The 18,346-nt window shown below is 39.8% G+C and overlaps 1 protein-coding gene across 2 annotated transcripts; it reads left to right on the forward strand.

Moving 5' to 3' along the window:
- Positions 1 to 217: 217 nt before the first annotated feature.
- Positions 218 to 3,240, forward strand: LOC127434644 (neurogenic differentiation factor 6-A). Of its 2 annotated transcripts, none has more exons than XM_051687532.1 (2): positions 218 to 345; positions 726 to 3,240. In XM_051687532.1, the coding sequence occupies exon 2, from the start codon at positions 762 to 764 to the stop codon at positions 1,740 to 1,742; it is 981 nt and encodes a 326-aa protein (XP_051543492.1). In that variant the 5' UTR covers positions 218 to 345; positions 726 to 761; the 3' UTR covers positions 1,743 to 3,240. The 2 variants fall into 2 exon arrangements, with proteins under 2 accessions (XP_051543492.1, XP_051543491.1); XM_051687531.1 differs by having other exon boundaries at positions 223 to 345; positions 752 to 3,240.
- Positions 3,241 to 18,346: the final 15,106 nt, after the last annotated feature.

Raw genomic sequence — 18,346 nt, forward strand, 5'->3', positions numbered from 1 at the left:
CCAATGGCATCAGATTCTAATGGTGGATTCTGGTACCTGGTCCTTATTTAGGCTGCATTGTGGTTTTGCAGTGGTACGCAGCTCGAGGCACACGCCAGATGATCGGGGAGGAATACTGGTCCCCCTGGACAGAGTCACATGACCAACCCATGGCACGTGACGTCAGCGGCAGATGGCATGGGTACCAGCTCTGGCAGTTGGCATCAGTGTCATTTCTCTTAGCGCGAGACTAGGAGAACAGTGGGGAGGTGAGAAAAACGCACGAGCTGTTCACCTGCTAAAAACCAAGCCGGAAAAAGTTTAAAAATGGAAATATGAAAACTGTCTGACACCAGCATAATACAGGTAAGGATGAAGGTGTTTTTCTTAAGGATGGACAGTATGACTGTGCCTTTTCACTTGATTTTACAGCTTTATATTTCATAAATGCATTTATTTGGATAAATCAGCAATATCCCACATGAAATAAAATGTGCAGATTTCAATTGTGTTGCATCCCTGTGCAGAATGGGCTGCAATTGAGATTTGTTATATAAGCATCAGATTAATGTGTGCATTGCTTTGATTAGAGAATCAACATCACATGCTGTCACTCATGGAATTCAAACCTGTCAAATATGAATCATTATTTGTATGTCAATGTATAACTGTGTTTACAATGGAGCACTGATGTGCATTTATTCATTTTAATTTACTTTGTTTCAATGGCATGCTGAATCATTTAGAAGATCTGTCATCTCCCTATCCCCAGAAAGAGCACAATGCTGACTCTACCGTTTGAGGATGCTGTCATAATAGACACTCAGTTTGGGCCAAACTTTCCACGGGACTGCGTGGGTGAAATGAAGGTCAATAAACAAGAACCGTTAAAAAACGAGACGATGAACGACGAGGATTCGGAAAAGGATGAAGATGAAAGGGAGGACGGACAGGACGAGAACGGTTTGCCTCGGAGGAGAGGGCCTCGGAAAAAGAAAATGAGCAAAGCGCGTGTCGACAGGGTGAAGCTGAGACGCATGGAGGCCAACGCGCGGGAGAGGAACCGAATGCACGGACTGAACAACGCACTGGACAGCCTGCGCAAGGTGGTTCCCTGCTACTCCAAAACGCAGAAACTGTCGAAAATTGAGACCCTGCGACTCGCCAAGAACTACATCTGGGCGCTTTCGGAGATCCTGAGCACAGGGAAGAGGCCTGACCTCTTGGCCTTCGTGCAGACTCTGTGCAAGGGGCTCTCCCAGCCCACCACCAACTTAGTGGCCGGATGTCTCCAGCTGAACGCGAGGAACTTAATCACGGATCAGATAAACGGGGAGGCGTCTTTCTCTGGCAGGTCACCTTACGACTCAATGTACACGACCTACCACAGCCCTGGTGTGGTGACGCCCTCTGGACACGGTAGTGGCGCTGTAGACGCCGTCAACCCCTTCAGGCCGTTCAACTACTGCAGCTCCTACGAGTCTTTCTACGAGAGCGTCTCGCCGGAATGCGGGAGTCCTCAGTTCGACGCCCCCCTGAGTCCTCCTATGAACTTCAACGGTATATTTTCCCTCAAGCACGAGGACCCGATCGATTATGGCAAGAGCTGCCACTATGGCACGCGTTATTGCGCGGTGCCGCCGCGCACCTCCATCAGCCAGAGCGCAAGAGGCTCCTCGGATCTCCATTTCCCCTATGACATTCACCTCCGCGGCCAATTTTACCCGGGTCAAGATGAATTAAACACGACTTTTCATAATTAATGAGAGAAAGTCAAATAGGGTGAGACTATAGGGTGATGACTGAAGAAAAGAAAAAGAAAAAAAATGCAGGACTTTCAGTCGCATTACAACAACGTATTATTCGTATTATTTATATAGCAGCCCGTCTCTCTGGGTAGGACCTTGGGTCTTATGTTTTATTGTTTATCCTTTGTACTTGGAAAATGTGCTACAGAAAACACAATGTTCCTAAATGAATTGGTTTTTATTGGTTTTAAACTATCCGACAAATTGTTTGGTTTGTTATGCTTTGTTTTCGGTGAAATTTAATGTATATGCTAATCTTTTATACGCCCACATCGGACTGTACAGAGGCAGTTCAAAATCTCTTTAAGATGTCAGTCATGTATTTGCGATGAGTATTCAGTCAAAACCGAGAGCAATAACTGCTAAGGGTGCTATGCAAACACATCGTCCCTTCAAAGTCTATAATTCTCGAATTGACCCGCTGATTTATCCACACAATGTTCGCACAAAGTTTTTAAAATATTGTTGGAAAAAAAAGACTTAAAGGGTATTAGTTAATCATTTTGTACCACATAGGCAACATTTGTTTATTCGTTCGTTAAATGTAATAATAACATTAATTTTATCTATTTGCTTATTTTCATAATTACAAAAGTTTCGTGATGTTTTACACAGGACACTACTTATATGTTGTTAAATAAATTGATTCAGCCATTGGTTATTACTGATTGTGATTTCAAGAATGATACTAATAGTAATAATGGTAATAATAATAATAATAATAATAATAATAATAATAATAATAATAATAATAATAATAATAATAATAACTATTTAATATTTGACTCAATGAAAAGGTAATGACTCAATCTATGTATTTTGAAACAAAATATGATAGGCTATCAAATACAATGGCTATGAATGTAATAATAAAAAACGAAATAATTACGGTATATATTAATTAAAGATTAATTTGTTTGTTTCATTCATTCGAGTGTAATTTAAATGTATATATGCGGACAATCACGTTTTGAACTTTTCAGTTTCCAAATATTAACTCACATTCACACAAATCACATTGATCTGTATGCGCATAATTTTACTAAAGGATGATATAAAGAAAAACCCAACACAACAATGTAATTGCATTAAGCAACATGTTGTTTGACAGCTCTGTCTTTTCGACATCGATATAATATTGGTGGCACATTGCTCTGAACAATCGATCAAGCAAATGCATCTGAAGCATGTACAGATCTCAAAGAGAAAGATGTGTCCTGTTTAGTGAACTCATGTCATGGGAATACTTGCCTTAATATATTTGCTACACATCATTTATGCAATGTATAATGGACGTCTTCAGTGGTGGATTCGTGAATTCTGATTTTTCTCACCAAAAGTTTGTGAGATTTGTTTTTGTGCAAAAATGACTGAATGCACTGAAACTGGTCATGTGCCGATTTGTACACTGTCAAGCTGTTTTGTACAGTAAAATAAAGTTTAATTAAATACAGTTCTCTCTTGAAATTACTATTCAGCCCAGTGCAACTAAATGCATGACTGTCTCTCAATTAAAAGTAAATCAATATAAAAAATGAACAGATTCAAACAAACCCTCTCGACTATTGCAAAAGAAAAGAACAAAATAAATAAACGAAAACAGAAGTCAACATTATTTTAATGTCGCATTCGTTCTAAATATGTGTAACAATATTTTGAAATGCATGAAGTATAAGATAATGTGTAAAAATATACGGTTATTTTATTTAGGCTCTGTAAGTAAATGTTGAAAGTATAATATTACTGTAGGCTATCTGTTACAATCAACATATAGAGGCCTTAAGTGATTATGGTTCAGGAAGCATCGGCCAGTCATCCATAAAGAGATCCCTCTCGGTTAAAGGAGAGTATATAGGGTGGGTTCAAAAGAGTAAATGTTCTGGATCTTGGCTTCTCTCGAGTAGCCTATCTCCAAGTTCACCACCCGAGCTGGACGCGGGCCAGACAGTGACAGACTGCAGATCAGGAGACCTGGATCAGCTATTCCCAGACGAATGTGCATTGTAATTCCGGAGAAATCAGCGTGACAGCATTCAAAGGCCTGGGTTAGTTTGGGTTAAAGAACAATTCTGTAACTAATAGTGTTACATTTCTCGCCAGACTTTCTTTTTTGTCATAATTATATTACTTTCACGCGTTCAAAGGAAATTAACCGGTAATCTACGCTAATATCCCATTCATCGTCTCATATCAGCCTACAACCAACACCTAATGCTTTTGACAGGTGCAAAAATCATACCTGCAAATGTACCGAATCTATTCAATGAGATTCTTGATTTGCTGTGGGGACGTTACTGAGGTGTCAGAAAAATCCCACAGTGGCGATATTTCACACAACTCAGAGAGAGGCAGAACACATGCTCCCCCAGAGACAAAGCTGTCACGAACAGCTGAAAAATGAGCAGCAATACTTCACTTTGTGCTTGAGGCTCGTGGAAAGTTCTCACCGCAAGGCTTCCTCACTTTTTCTTATAATTATTTACTTTAATAAAAATGGAATGATTGCTGATAGTGGGGATACATGTAAATGTCTCCTGTCATTTAAATTCATTTTATTTCTTAACAAATAAATCCAAACTATAAGATTTATTTAAAACAAAAACAAAAAATCAGATAGGGCTATTATGTGAGACATTTAAGGAGAAAATCTTCACAGTGGGCACCTGCTGTTTATTGACATTGATTTGAGAAGAATTTCTTTTTGAAATATAAAGTAAGAAAAGTCATCTTTCACAACATATCTGTATTTAAATTGGCTATTTATTGTTTTTCGTCGAAATTTAAACCGTTTTGTGCCGGTTTTAAAGAACTATGAAACACAAAACAATTAATGAAAAGGCAAAAATGGATAAGGTAACATACAAAAACATAAAACCATTGTTTTGGCCAACAGAAATTGTAATTCACAGAATCACATAGGCTCTATTATACAATAATTATTGTAATACAATATGTGTTCCTTTGATTACCCAGCAGGTTTTGAAATATCTCTCATATTAGAAATATGATAATATTGGAACTTTTGTTAGGTGGATAGAATTAGCCTGACAAAAATGTCCTAATAGCATTGATATAAATACATATATATATGTGTGTGTGTGTGTGTGTGTGTGTGTGTGTGTGTGTATGTGTGTTTGTGTGTGTGCTTCACTCTAATCAAGATCTCTGCTTTAATTGTTTTAAAGGAGGGACAAGTCGAAATTATATTTTGTTGTAACCAATATTGTGCCAGAAATGCTGTCGATTAAGCTTAACTTGTATTGAACTTGGAATAATCCTTTAAGTGCATAAAACTCAAAATGTGTTTCTGGGTGAGATGGAGCAGGTCACAATACAGCACAGACTCTCATACATTATTCTTATTGCAAAAGTATTACAACATAATAATAATGTCAAATACACAAATTCTCTTTATAACTCTAAAAAAATTGTATTTTAATAATTCATTAGGTACCATACTTTTGCTAGAAGATATAGTTCCTCTGACATGTATACTGTATATATACACAGTACTGTGTAAAAGTCTTAGGCACATAAGATGTTTCACAAAAACTTTTGTCTTAAGATGGTTATTTATATCTTCAGCTTTAATGTGTCAATAGGAAATATCAATTTGAGACTTCCAAACATTCCTTTTGCAAATAGAATAGAACAGAATAGAAGAGTCCTACAACAGATGGTATGGCCCCCACAGAGCCTGGATCTCAACATCATTGAGTCAGTCTGGGATTACATGAAGAGACAGAAACAACTCAGACAGCCGAAATAGATAGAAGAACTGTGGAAATTTCTCTAAGAAGCTTGGAACATCCTATCTACCAACAACCAAGAAAAACTGTGACCAGGTGTACCTATAAGAATTGGTGCTGTTTTGAAGGCGGAGGTTGTAGCAACAAACATCGATTTAGCTTTTTTATGTTTACTGGACTTAATATGAAATTAATTGATCAATGAAAACTATTTATGGTGAGGCACTGTCTATAAAAATCGGTCATCTCGACTCTGTGAAGTGTCGGCACTATAGATTCATATGTTTTTTGACAACTTCTACAAATGTAATACTTTACCTGCTAAGAATAAATGCTGATGCGGGTGAAAATACTGAATCAGAATCAGAATCAGAATTAGCTTTATTGCCAAGTATGCTTACACTTACAAGGAATTTGTCTTGGTGACAGAAGCTTCCAGTGCACAAGCAATACAACAACAAGACAGAGATAATAATAAAAAAAAGAATAAAAATAAAAAGTGAATAGAATATATAAGTATATAGAAATATACAAAAAGACTATAAATATATATTGTCACGTTTAGATGTGTTTTTGTTCATGTTTTGTGTTCATGTCTTTTATTTTCAAGTTTATTTCCTGTTCCTGTCATGTCATGTGATTTCCTGTTCCCTCATGTGATCTTGTCATGTGTTTCCCCTGTTCATGTGTCTAGTTTTCATTGGTTTATTGTTTGATTACTTTGTTATTAGTCTTGTCTTTTCATTAGTTATAGTTCATTTAGTCTTGTTATCTTGTTTAAAGTTTAGCCTTTTGATTGGTTGTCTTGTTTACTTGTTCACCATTTCCTTGTATTTAAGCCCTCATGTTTGCCATTGTCTGATGTCAGGTATTGTGTTTGTAATGTTGTTTAATTCAAGCCAAGCCAAGCCAAGCCAAGCCAAGCCAAGCCAAGCCAAGCCAAGTTTAGTTTAGTTTAGTTTAGTTCAGTTGATATTTATGTCAAGTCAAGTATAGTCAAGTCAAGTTTATGTTCATTGTTCATATTTTTGTTTTGTTTGGTTTTACTATTCACTATTGTAAATAAAACCGCACTTGGGTTCATCACTTCTCCATTGTCATCATCTTCGCTAGTGCCAGCAGCAACATTACATATATATGTGTGTATATATATATATATATATATATATATATATATATATATATATATATATATATATATAGATATAGATATATAATACGTATGTACAAATACAAATATGTTATATACAGATGCAAGAGAATGTATGGCAGAAGAGGTAGTGTATGCTGGATAAATATAAATAGACTAAGCTGTGTATTGCACATAAATATTGCTCAATGGGGCAGTTTTAACTGTTCATGAGATGGATAGCCTGAGGGAAAAAACTGTTCCTGTGCCTGACGGTTCTGGTGCGCAATGCTCTGTAGCGCCGTCCAGAAGGCAACTGTTAAAAAATGTAGTGGGCTGGGTGAGTGGGGTCCAGAGTGATTTTTCCAGCCCTTTTCCTCTCTCTGGAAGTGTACAGTTCTTGAAGGGAGGGCAGGGGGGGCAACCTATAGTCCTCTCAGCAGTCCGAACTGTCCTTTGCTGTCTTCTGATGTCCGATTTCATAGCTGCACCAAACCAGACAGTTACTAAAGTGCAGAGGACAGACTCAATGACTGCTGAGTAGAACTGTATCAGAAGCGCCTGTGATAGGTTGAACTTCCTCAGCTGGCGAAGGAAGTACAACCTCTGCTGAGCCTTTTTCACAATGGAGTCAATGTGGGTCTCCCACTACAGGTCCTGTGAGATGGTAGTGCCCAGGAACCTAAATGACTCCATTGCTGCCACAGTGATGTTTAGAATGGTGAGCCGGGTCAATGTTGGGGTGTTCACTGTCATCTCCACTGTTTTAAGTGTGTTCAGCTCCAGGTTGTTTTGACTGCACCAGTGAGCCAGCCGTTCAATCTCCCATTTGTATACAGACTCATCATCATCTTGGATGAGGTCTATGACAGTAGTGTCATCTGCAAACTTCAGGAGCTTGACAGAGGGGTCCTTGGCAGTGGTCACTGGTATACAGGGAGAAGAGTAGTGGGGAGAGCACACATTCCTGGGGGCCACCAGTGCTGATCGTACATGTGCTGGAAGTGAATTTCCCCTGTCTCACTAGCTGCTGCCTGTCCATCAGAATGCTGGTGATCCACTGACAGATAGATGTGGGAACAGAGAGTTGGTGTAATTTAGTCCGGAGTATAGCTGGGATGATGGTGTTGAAAGCTGAACTGAAGTCCACAAAAAGGATCCTTGCATATGTCCCTGGTCTGTCCAGATGATGCAGGATATGATGCAATCCCATGTTGACTGCATCATCCACAGACCTGTTTTCTCTATAAGCAAATTGAAGGGGATCTAGAAAGGGTCCAGTGATATCCTTCAGGTGGGCCAACACCAGACTCTTAAATTAATTCATGATCACAGATGTCAAAGCGACGGGTCTGTAGTCATTAAGTCCTGTGATTTTGGGTTTCTTTGGGACAGGAATGATGGTGGAGTGTTTGAAGCAGCAGGGAACTTTACACTGCTCCAGTGATCTTTTGAAGATCTGTTTGAAGATGGGGGCCAGCTGGTCAGCACAGGATTTTAGACAAGTGGGTGAAACACCGTCTGGTCCCTATGCTTTCCTTGTCTTTTGTTTCCAGAAGACACGGCACACCTCCTCTTCACAGATCTTAAGTGCAGGTTGAGTAGCAGTTGGGGGGAGGAGGGGGGTTGCAGGAGGTGTTTATGTTTGTGTGAAGTGAAGGTCAGAGTGGGTGAGGAGTGTGAGACTGGGCCTTTCAAATCTACAGTAATACACATTCAAGTCATCAGCCAGTTGTTGGTTCCCTACAGTGTTGGGGGATGGTGTCTTTAAGTTAGTAAAGTCTTTTAAGCCTCTCCACACTGATGCAGGGTCGTGGTGGAGACTGGAAATTTAAAACAGGCAAACTGTGGAACACTTCTGCTTTCAGGAAAAAGGTGGATAGACCTGTTTCATGTGATGTCACTGTATGAACATTCTTCAGGAGTTAAAAGAAACTCTTACATTCATACAGACGGGATCATCACAGACATTTTTTAATACTGTGATTAAATCAAACCAGAAAACAACACAAAAACATTTGTAACTTCTGAATGAGATGTTTACGGTATGTACTGGTGGGTGTGTGTACTTGCCAGTCACACATCAGACTCTCCTGCATCCATTTATGAATTGTAGATAAAATATCTTTAATGTCCATGAAAGTTCAATTTGGCAATATTTGTGCTGTCTTCAGTCCTGTATGAACTTTTCCCGAGACTTGGCATGGATCAAAAGCAATTTTTAATGTTTTTCTTGATATTGTTTTTCGGGTGTTTTTCCATTCACCGCCATTGTTTCCTCCCGCTGATGGTCACAATTATGGCTGCTGCGGGGGAAAATTGAAGTCACTGAAACAGGTCAATAAGACAGTTTTGACCAAGGTGTTTCAAACCAGGGGCCGCAAGATTAAGAAATTTTGATTTATCTCACTGACTCGAGTATTTAGAATCCGTTCACCAAAGAGATTCCTTCACTTATGAGTTCAGTAATCATTTATGTAAATTACACCAAAACCTTTATGCCAGTAAGTAGCCAAATATCTGTAATGTGTAGCCTAAAGAGTAAGTCATTGATTCAGTTGATTCGTTAAACATCACTGGGTCGTGACGACTGAAACAATGGAAGTGAATGAGAACGATTCATTCACTTAAAAGATTAGTTCAAAAATACAGATTCGTTCACAAACTAAACACTACTAGTGTTTTAGGCACATGCTGAAGAGAAGGAAAAAAGACTGGAAAACGATGGTTGAAAGTTGGACAGTAGTCTTTTTGACCAACAACAACTGCTAATGAAAGTAAGCATTTATTCAACTGGACTTTGAACTCAAAACATTAGTTAATGAGATACCTTGTCCTTGTGACAATTTCCCAAAGTGGCAACTAGCCTCAGGCTCTTCTACATGCATCACTCAAACTATCAAAGCATCAGGATCACCATCAATTGAATTCAGCTTGTGTTTACAACTCATTCTCATTCCTAAATGGTTACAAAGATACAAATTCCTAAATTAATTGTTGTGAAGTGGCAACATTTCAATTGTTTATATAATGCATTGTCTGGAAAAAATGTGATGTCACAATCATTTTCAAAATGTACCTTTGTTGGTATAAAACCACAACTCCAAAAGACAAAAGAGTAAAAATGTTGAGGCATGACCCATGATGACACAAATGTCTATTAGTTTCAAAGAGCACATATAATTCAACCATATTAGTTTCTTCATCCATACACATTATATAATCCAATTTAGCACACTACTGATAGTATATGTTTTCTAAGTAGCAGTGTATATAACCTGATTGTTATTAATGATTTGTAGATGAATTTCTTACATCTCGGTTAAAAGAAGTTCCTTGTTTTTATTTGTGTCGATTGTGTGTGTCAGCATATGGTACAGATGTGTGTGGGTGTGGGTGAGTGTACATGTTAGTTTGTAGGTGTATATTTGTGTGTGGGGATGGTTGGAGGTAAATTACTACATTATATCATTTACGATCACTCATAGCCCTTGTCCATGTGTGATGCACTGCTAACCCTTCTGTTCCAAATCCTATTTATTGGAATATGATTCATGCCTAATATGATCACCAAACACAGTCTGTCCAGAATGGTAAAGCTGTGCAATCATGACTTGGTCAGTGAATATCAAACACTATGGCCAGGTCTTAATTTCCATACTTTCATAGTATGATCTGAATTTGATGAACAACTTACTTATTGAGCATTAATTAAGTGTGTTCTGTAGATATGCAGGTATGTAGTATAAATACAGTCCTGAAAGTACTATATCCGCCATGTTGGCATTGTCTTTTCAACCGTGTGTTCTTTGATCTACAACAACAACCATGAGAAACAACTTTCTTGGTACCTACAAGCCTAGCACTTATACTTGAAAAGTTAGTGTATGGATTAGATTGGGTGATGGTTAGGCTTCAGAATCCCGGCAGAAGCGATATTAAGATATTGTTTGCCTACTGTAAACAAAGATATATACAGTACGCTTACATTACACACTGAATATTCTGATATCCTACTGATTTGACGCCTCACGTGAAATTTTATAAGAGAATAAATGAATGAATGAAATATGTTATCATATGTCTTGTTTGTTTAGAATTTTTACTATGTGGAGTTCTCAACAAAAGTTTGGGAGGAGCATGTTCATTTAATCCAACCAATCAGCACCGGATTAAGCATATACTAGCCGTGGCTTACCTCCGTTCTACGACTGTTCTTCCGGCATTTGACCTACGAACATGTCCGAAAAAGAGCTTTTCCTGTCCGAAGAAGAATCCTTTGAATTCGCCGAGACTTCATCACAACCCATCGAACCCAGGACTGGGTCCCCATCCACCAACACAGCCGCCGAACCGCTGACGTCGTCCCAAGGTTGTCAGCCCACCCATGCAGGCTCCCATACTCCTAGACGCCAGGGTCTCCCTTTGCCACCTCCTTCGAGACCATCTCAATCCTCCATATCGACCACGTCCACTCCTCCGGCCCGTCCAGCCATTCCTAACAAACGGACAGTAAAAGGACTACGTCAAGCATTGAGTGCTTCTTACATTCATTTTACTCACAGATTAAATAAGGCCCAACTATATGATTTATATGTCTTACTTCAGATCGGCAAACCGCTTGCCAAAAAAGCCCATGGAACCTCCAAATCATCCAAGTTTTCCAGGCGTACATCCAAACAGTTTTCAGCCGCTTCCACTCACCACAATCCAGGTTTTAACTCCCATTCGACCCCGTCTTTATCCCGCGCTAGAGTAGGCCAATGTTCTTAGGCAATGTCAGGCCTTCGCAACAGGCCTACTGCTAGTAAGACCCGTGCCTTAAACTCCGCCCCTGGCGGATTCCACTCTCTAATCTCTCTTCCTCTCCAGCCTCTCCCCACCGTGGCTCCACCAATCACTGGGCACTTCGATTCAAGAATCTCTTCCCCCTCCCTTTCTGCCTCCCATCCATGTCTCAGGCTCTGCCTATGCAACCAGCTATCCCTCCTCTAACTACCTGGTGCAGAACCTAGAGTGAGGCTGCCTTCACAAGCGACAACCGTTCCAGTTCTGGATTTTCCTGCTTTCTGTTCTGCCTGCTACCTTCTATCCTGCCAATCTGCAATCTCAGGAGCCAACCCTAGCGTGAGCCTGCCTCCACAAGTGGCATCGGGCCAGGCTCCATTTCCTTCCAGTACTTCACTGCAGGCTCGACCCTCTTACACCCTCTACACAGCAACCCCCCTGGCCGTTCCCCCGAACGCCGTTGCAATGGAGCTCCAGCAGTTGCTAACAATATTCGAGCTCAAATTCTTTCAGGTGCCGATTTAGACTACTCTGCACTCCTAGCTCTCTTCCCTCCCAGAATTTAAAATTGCCTAATAGACTGCGGTGATATTTTGGTTACCCTAAAAAACATTTCCACAAGCTCTTCCTGCGTGCTCTCCCTGGCAGAATTCTGCATCGTTTTCGGGCACTACACTGAAGTCATCTGCTCAGTGTTTCCCCACAGGCGTTGAGAGCTAAATAACTACATGTCAGTTATTGCCCGCTCCATCTGCCCTGCCTTGAAACCAGAGAAAAATTAAAATCTAAAAAAACTATCTCTCTACTCCTGTTAATGTCTCCTACCTAGCTAAAGAATTAGCTAATCATCCTGACACTCACTTTACCAATTATCTGCTGTCCGGTCTTAAACTTGGCTTTAATCCCGGGCTAGATAGTCTGCCCTCCACGATTATTATTTGTGATAATTTACAGTCTGCACTCACTGAATCAGAGGTAGTAGATAACCTCATCCATTAAGAAGTGGAATCAGGCTTTATGATCAATCCATTTGAAGCTACCCCATTTAAAACATTCTGCATTAGCACTATCAGGGTGGCCACCCAAAAATGTTCGGGAAAAAAAGTGCATTATTTTTTTATCTCTCTGCCCCTCAAGATTCTCCTTAATCGAGCATTCTGATTCCTCAGTCTGATTCCTCTTTTTCCCTCCACTATCACAGCATCGATCAAGAAAATAAAATGATCAAAAGCATTGGCCGCCGAGCTTGGCTCGCTAAAGTTGATATTACGGCAGTGTTTAAAGTTTGCCCATCCACCCCGATTTCTGGCATCTTTTTGGAGTGCGATGGCACGATACATATTTCTTTGTAGTACATCTAACTTTTGGCTGCAAAAGCAGCCCCAAAATATTTGACACTTTGTCCAAAGCGATCTGCTGGATCCTGTCTAACAATCATGCAATTCCTTACCTAGTACACCTGCTCGACAATACTCTCATAATTTTATCCCACGAAGTGATTCCAGCAGCTCACTTGTGCACTTTCCAGAAAGTTTTCTCCAACCTAGGAATTCTCATTGCACAAAAGAATACAGCAGGTTCAGCTACTTCCATTGAGTTTTTAGGCATCCATCTCAACTCAAATGAATTCCAAACCTCTTTGCCTAAAGAGAAAATCGATTGAATAATCCTAATTTCATCCAATTTCTTATCTAGACAAGGCTGCTCCAAATGCGAGCTCCTCTCCCTCCTCGGTCATCTAAATTTCACCATGTGCATAATTCCTCAAGGTCGCCCTTTCATCTCCCACCTCCTTTCTCTCACCTCTACTACTTATGCATTAGATGACACAATAACTCTAAACTCACCCTGTTGCGATGCGCTAACACTTTGGCATACTTTCATTAACAATGGAATGGACTTATCTTCTTCTACGATGACTGTCTCTCCCATCCAGATGATATCCAACTGTTTACCGACGCTGCCCCCTCCGCCGGCTTCGGAGGATATTATAAAGGTAATTCCCATTCCCCTTTCTTAAGGCACCTAATTTGGATCTCAGCCTGTAATCAATTTGTGATTACAGCCAAGCACATCCCGGGATCCAAAAACCAAATAGCTGAGTCCCTTTCTCGCTTTTCTTTACAAAAATTCAGACCACTGGTTCCAGAAGCAGACCTGACAGCAACCCCAGTTCCTCCCTGTTTAGATCTGATCTTCCCATAAATCATCCCCTCCAACTCCTCCATAACGCATCTCTCGTATCTCAACTATTTCCAAACTGGATCCATTAAAGTCTATCTAAGCGGCATCCACTTTTTTCATAAATTAATTTTCGGCAAGCCCTCTCCCACACTAATTAACTCCCAAACCTCGCTCCTCATTAAAGGAATCCAAAAATTTCATAATCCAAAAGATATCTAACCATCGACCAGTTAAGTAACTGCATTTTTACCCTTCATCTTGGCTACCACTCAGTTAATACAGCTCGAATGCTCGACACAATGTTTAATCTAGCCTTCTTCAGCTTTCTCTGCTGCTCAGAACTCACAACAAGCTCAAAATTCGATCCAAAAGTACACCGCACATTCTCAGACTTACAAATACTAGACAACAAAACCATCACATTCTTTATTTAACAGAGTAAAACAGACCAAGTTTAAAAAAGCCTTACATTTCCATTTTCAATTTGCCTACTCCCATTCAAACTCGTATCCTACCTAGCGTACAGAAGATCCCAAATAAAAAACCCACTCAAACCAATCAGTCCTCCACCAATCCGGCATCCCAGCTGACCTGTATTCCAGTCATTCATTTAGCATTGGAGCAGCAAGCACAGCCACCCAAAAAGGTCTTCCAGAGCAGAAGCATGGTGTGAGTTACCGCGCTCCGGTCATGAGCTCTCCCGTTGGAATGCTGCATGAGCATTCTTATTCTTGACTTCGGGCTCGGGTCGAGTCTCGAAATATGTTTACCTTCTCTTCCATTCAAAGATTTCATGAACATGTGAACTCGTGAAATAGTTACAGTCAGTTATTGGATTAGCTTTATTTCTGATTTGTTTTATCTTCTCTGCATAAAACTGAAATGATCTCATCATTTGGCAACAGGCTGCTGAGGCCAGTAAATCCAATAAGAATTGTATTCCTTATTTCCAAATAAATCTTCCTCAAAAGTACTAAAAGTATCTTTACTGGAATTGGATCTGAAATTGTTTCTTACAACTCCCATCCCTACACTTTTTGCATACTGTGTAGCAGGGAATTAGGCATGTTTTGATGCAGGGTTTCTGAGCTCATGCCGAATGCTAGCAATACAAATGTAGAGATCTCTACTGCCATGCTTCAGAGGGAGGTTATTTGACTGTAGTTGTTAATGAAGGTTCAGTAGCTCTCGGTAACTCACACCTGAGAGCCTCAGAGACACTTTCTGGAATGAATAGCTTGTTAATAATAATGGTAATTAGGAATGACAATGTAGAGCTGATGTGGTGTTGATTTATCTGCGTGAGGCACCTCTAACGGGTGGAGAAAGTGTGTTGTCAAATGTTACTCCCACTCGTGCTCTCTCTCTCTCTCCATCTTGTTCCCAAAAAGTCCCGGGTCGCAGATGGTGTGGGACACAGATTTTCCTAATAATCTTTTTTCTTTCTTTTTTCTTTCTTTTCTCGGAGAGTGCTTGTGGCTAAGGGATTTCTCATTTTAATTAGAGGGTTTAAGGAGATAAACCCCTTTGAAAACCGTGTCCTGTGAGAGGAGGTGCAGGTGATCCTACCAACAGAAGCTGCAAGCACATCATCAGCCAGCAAATAATTTGCATATTAGATTGGTGTCAGGTTGGCACCCATCCTGGCTGAGATGAACGCCCCTATATCTAGACTTGGCATGATGCGCGCATATCCAAATGTGTTTTCAGTATGAGGGTTCCGGGGTACTTGATCTCTCTGTTATTATATGGCCTTTAGATTTGACCCATGAGCTTAACTCAGACTAATGGAGACTCACAGGTCTGTTTTGGCATTCTGTGTGTGTGTGTGTGTGTGTGTGTGTGTGTGTGTGTGTTTAACTTTGTGCGAATGCATCGTGAATGAAAGCAGCACAGATCTCGATTTTCTTTTACATTCAATCCGACCATCAGTGGCTACTTAGTCATTTGAATTTCATCTAAAGCACATTTTCAACTAGTTGGCAGAGAGTTTGACATCAAGAGGCCCTTAAGCTCATCTATCTAGTAGGTAATTAATGTGAATTCCAACACCTAATATTAAAAATGTATGAACTATTCCCATTTGGACAAATTACATGAAGTTTGTCTGAAGTCGATGTTGGCTAATCACAGGCTCATTAAGCAGCCATTAAAACTGAATGTTGGACACAAAGTCATTTGAATTCTATGTTAAATCTGGGCTAAAGGAAAGTTTATAACTATCTCTGATAAATGTATTCACAAGGACCCTGGCAGACATTTCAGTAGAAAGAAATATTCAGAATCTCATTTAAAATGGATCAGAATATTATCACATGCTTCAGTGGTTATTGAGGTATATGTTTGACTTGCAGGTTCAATCCCACCGCATCATTCAGCTGTTTTTTTTTTTTTTTCGAAGTGTGTGAACCTTATGGATGACATATAAATCTAACAGCACAATCTGATATCTGTTCACTGAGTCATATTGTTTTACACTGAGATTTACAAGACAATGTAAGATCATTGTCAACAAATTTTCTAAGCTGTTGACAACTGTTTCAAGGCTGAATACAGCCGCTTTTAAAAACTGGTAGCTTCTAGTTCTTGAACTAATTTTGCATCCCAGATGTAAAATTTTATGTACTATTAACTATTTTTCAGCATTGAACTTTCCCAACATTGTAAGGTGATTTCATGGCCAACATATTGTTTCATTTCATTTGAAGATTTGAAAACCATATTCATGATGAACGTGTTGTGATGAATGTTGTTATTAAATGTTAAATAGACCACACATAGGAGGTTGATTAAAAAGAATGCATGTATGTGTGTGTGTGTGTGTGCATGTGTGAATTTGAGTGTGTCTTTGTAAAATGGCACAGACACAAGGCACAACGACCAAATGGTCTCTTGGCACCAGTTTCAGTGCCATAAATTAGCGCTGCAGTTAATGGTGAAGATTTTAGATGAAATGTTCTCTTTTTTGTTCCCACAAAGGCAGCCGTGCAGCCCCAAGACGATTAAATATATTGACCAAATTGAATTTAATTTATATGCACTAGAATTATCAAAAAATAAATAAAAAATTGTGAAAGGGATAGTTCACCCAAAAATGCAAATTTCGTCATAATTTACTCACGCTCATGTTGCTCCAAACATCCGTGGAACACAAAAGAAGGCAGAATGTTAGTGTCAGTCATTATTCACTTTCATTGAATGGAAAAAAGATGCAATGAAAAAGTGAATGGTGACTGAGGCCATCAGTCCCGATCGTTCTGCTGTAGCATTGAAAATGAACATAGAAATTAATTTCTGTTACAACCCTTATTCCTTTGTGAAAACAGACCACCACTTGCCTTCCAAGACATACAGAGGGTGCTGACTGATCTATCAGCCTATTGGCTGAGGTGTTTGTGTACAGCCAGCAGGGGTTAATGGTGGTCTGCTGATTGGTCAGTTTAAATTTATCAGGTCTGATTGTGATCACATGGTCAAGGATAGGATAAAACAAGACTGTAACTTGGGCTCTGGGTTCTTCTTATCTCTGGCTCTTTTTCTCTTCTCTCTTCTTGTCTCTGGCTCTTCTCTCTGGGCTCCACTCTTGGATGACTGAGAGCCCTTTTCCACCGAAATTGCGATGGTTGTCGTGCCAAGCCTGTGCTCCGCTGGTTCACGGCTGGGGCAGTCTGGAGCCTATCGTAAACCGGCTGCGCTTTTCCACTGACCTGAGATCCGAACAGTGACATAACGGGTTACTGTCTACATGGTAGTTTCACGTGACTACCTCAAACATAAACAAACATGGCACATCACAGTGTGTTTGTATACAGCTTTTACTCTTGTTTTTGAGTACATATTTAAACATATGGATTAATGCAATCCATCATTATTACATTGCTCAACAAGATTGTGAGAGATGACATCTATGCTAAAGATGATAGGTAATGTAATGACATTATATTGTATGAACTATGTCTTAACTTGCTAAGTTTTGTAAACTGTTACAGTGTAATCATTATTAACATTGGTGTAGTAGATGGTTGTATTTGGATTTTCGCCATAGCATATAATATTATTGATTGAGAATCCCACCATTTTACTTAAGAGATAGCCGCGATCTTCAAATCTTAGTGAGTACCTGGTCAAAAATCCCCTTACAGAACAAAACAATGCAAAGAAATAAGAGGACAACAGTGTAAGGAATGCTAACAAACTTGACAAATATAACAACTGGCAATTGAGTCCAAAACATCGTTGCTCCGTCCGTTGTCACTTTTGCTTATGTCCTTCTTATGGCCCCTGACTCTCTTAAGTGTTTTTCAGTTTGTTTATGATTTGGTCAATTGTCCGATTGAAGGTGGCGTGCATCATTTCATGCTGTATCTTCATTCTCGTAGAGTAGTTTTTTCCTTTGCGATCTCTCTAGTCTATCTCGGATCTTCGTAAATACCATATCGAAAGTAGAGCACTCGTTTCGTCGTGTTACCTGAATGCTTTTGATGTCTGATAATTTTGTGGGTTTTTGATTGTTGCTATAGAGAGAAGAAGTACTCCTTGCTGCCGATGGAAGCTACTGTTGTTGTTTGGGAAAACATTATCCCACCCTCCGTCCCCTGAGGTAATCGGTTCCTGCGTAGAGACCAGCAAGCTTTTGGGGCCGATGTCGAACCAGGTTTTCGGCCCGGAACGGCCTTTTCTGTGGTGGAAATGTGCGGAACAGTTTGAGA

The sequence above is a fragment of the Myxocyprinus asiaticus genome, chromosome 44, assembly GCF_019703515.2.
Source record: "Myxocyprinus asiaticus isolate MX2 ecotype Aquarium Trade chromosome 44, UBuf_Myxa_2, whole genome shotgun sequence".
Classification (NCBI taxonomy): Eukaryota; Metazoa; Chordata; class Actinopteri; order Cypriniformes; family Catostomidae; genus Myxocyprinus; species Myxocyprinus asiaticus.

What these genes read in the sequence shown, in the direction of transcription:
- LOC127434644 (XM_051687532.1), top strand. Translation starts at nt 762, where the DNA reads ATGCTGACTCTACCGTTTGAGGATGCTGTCATAATAGACACTCAGTTT.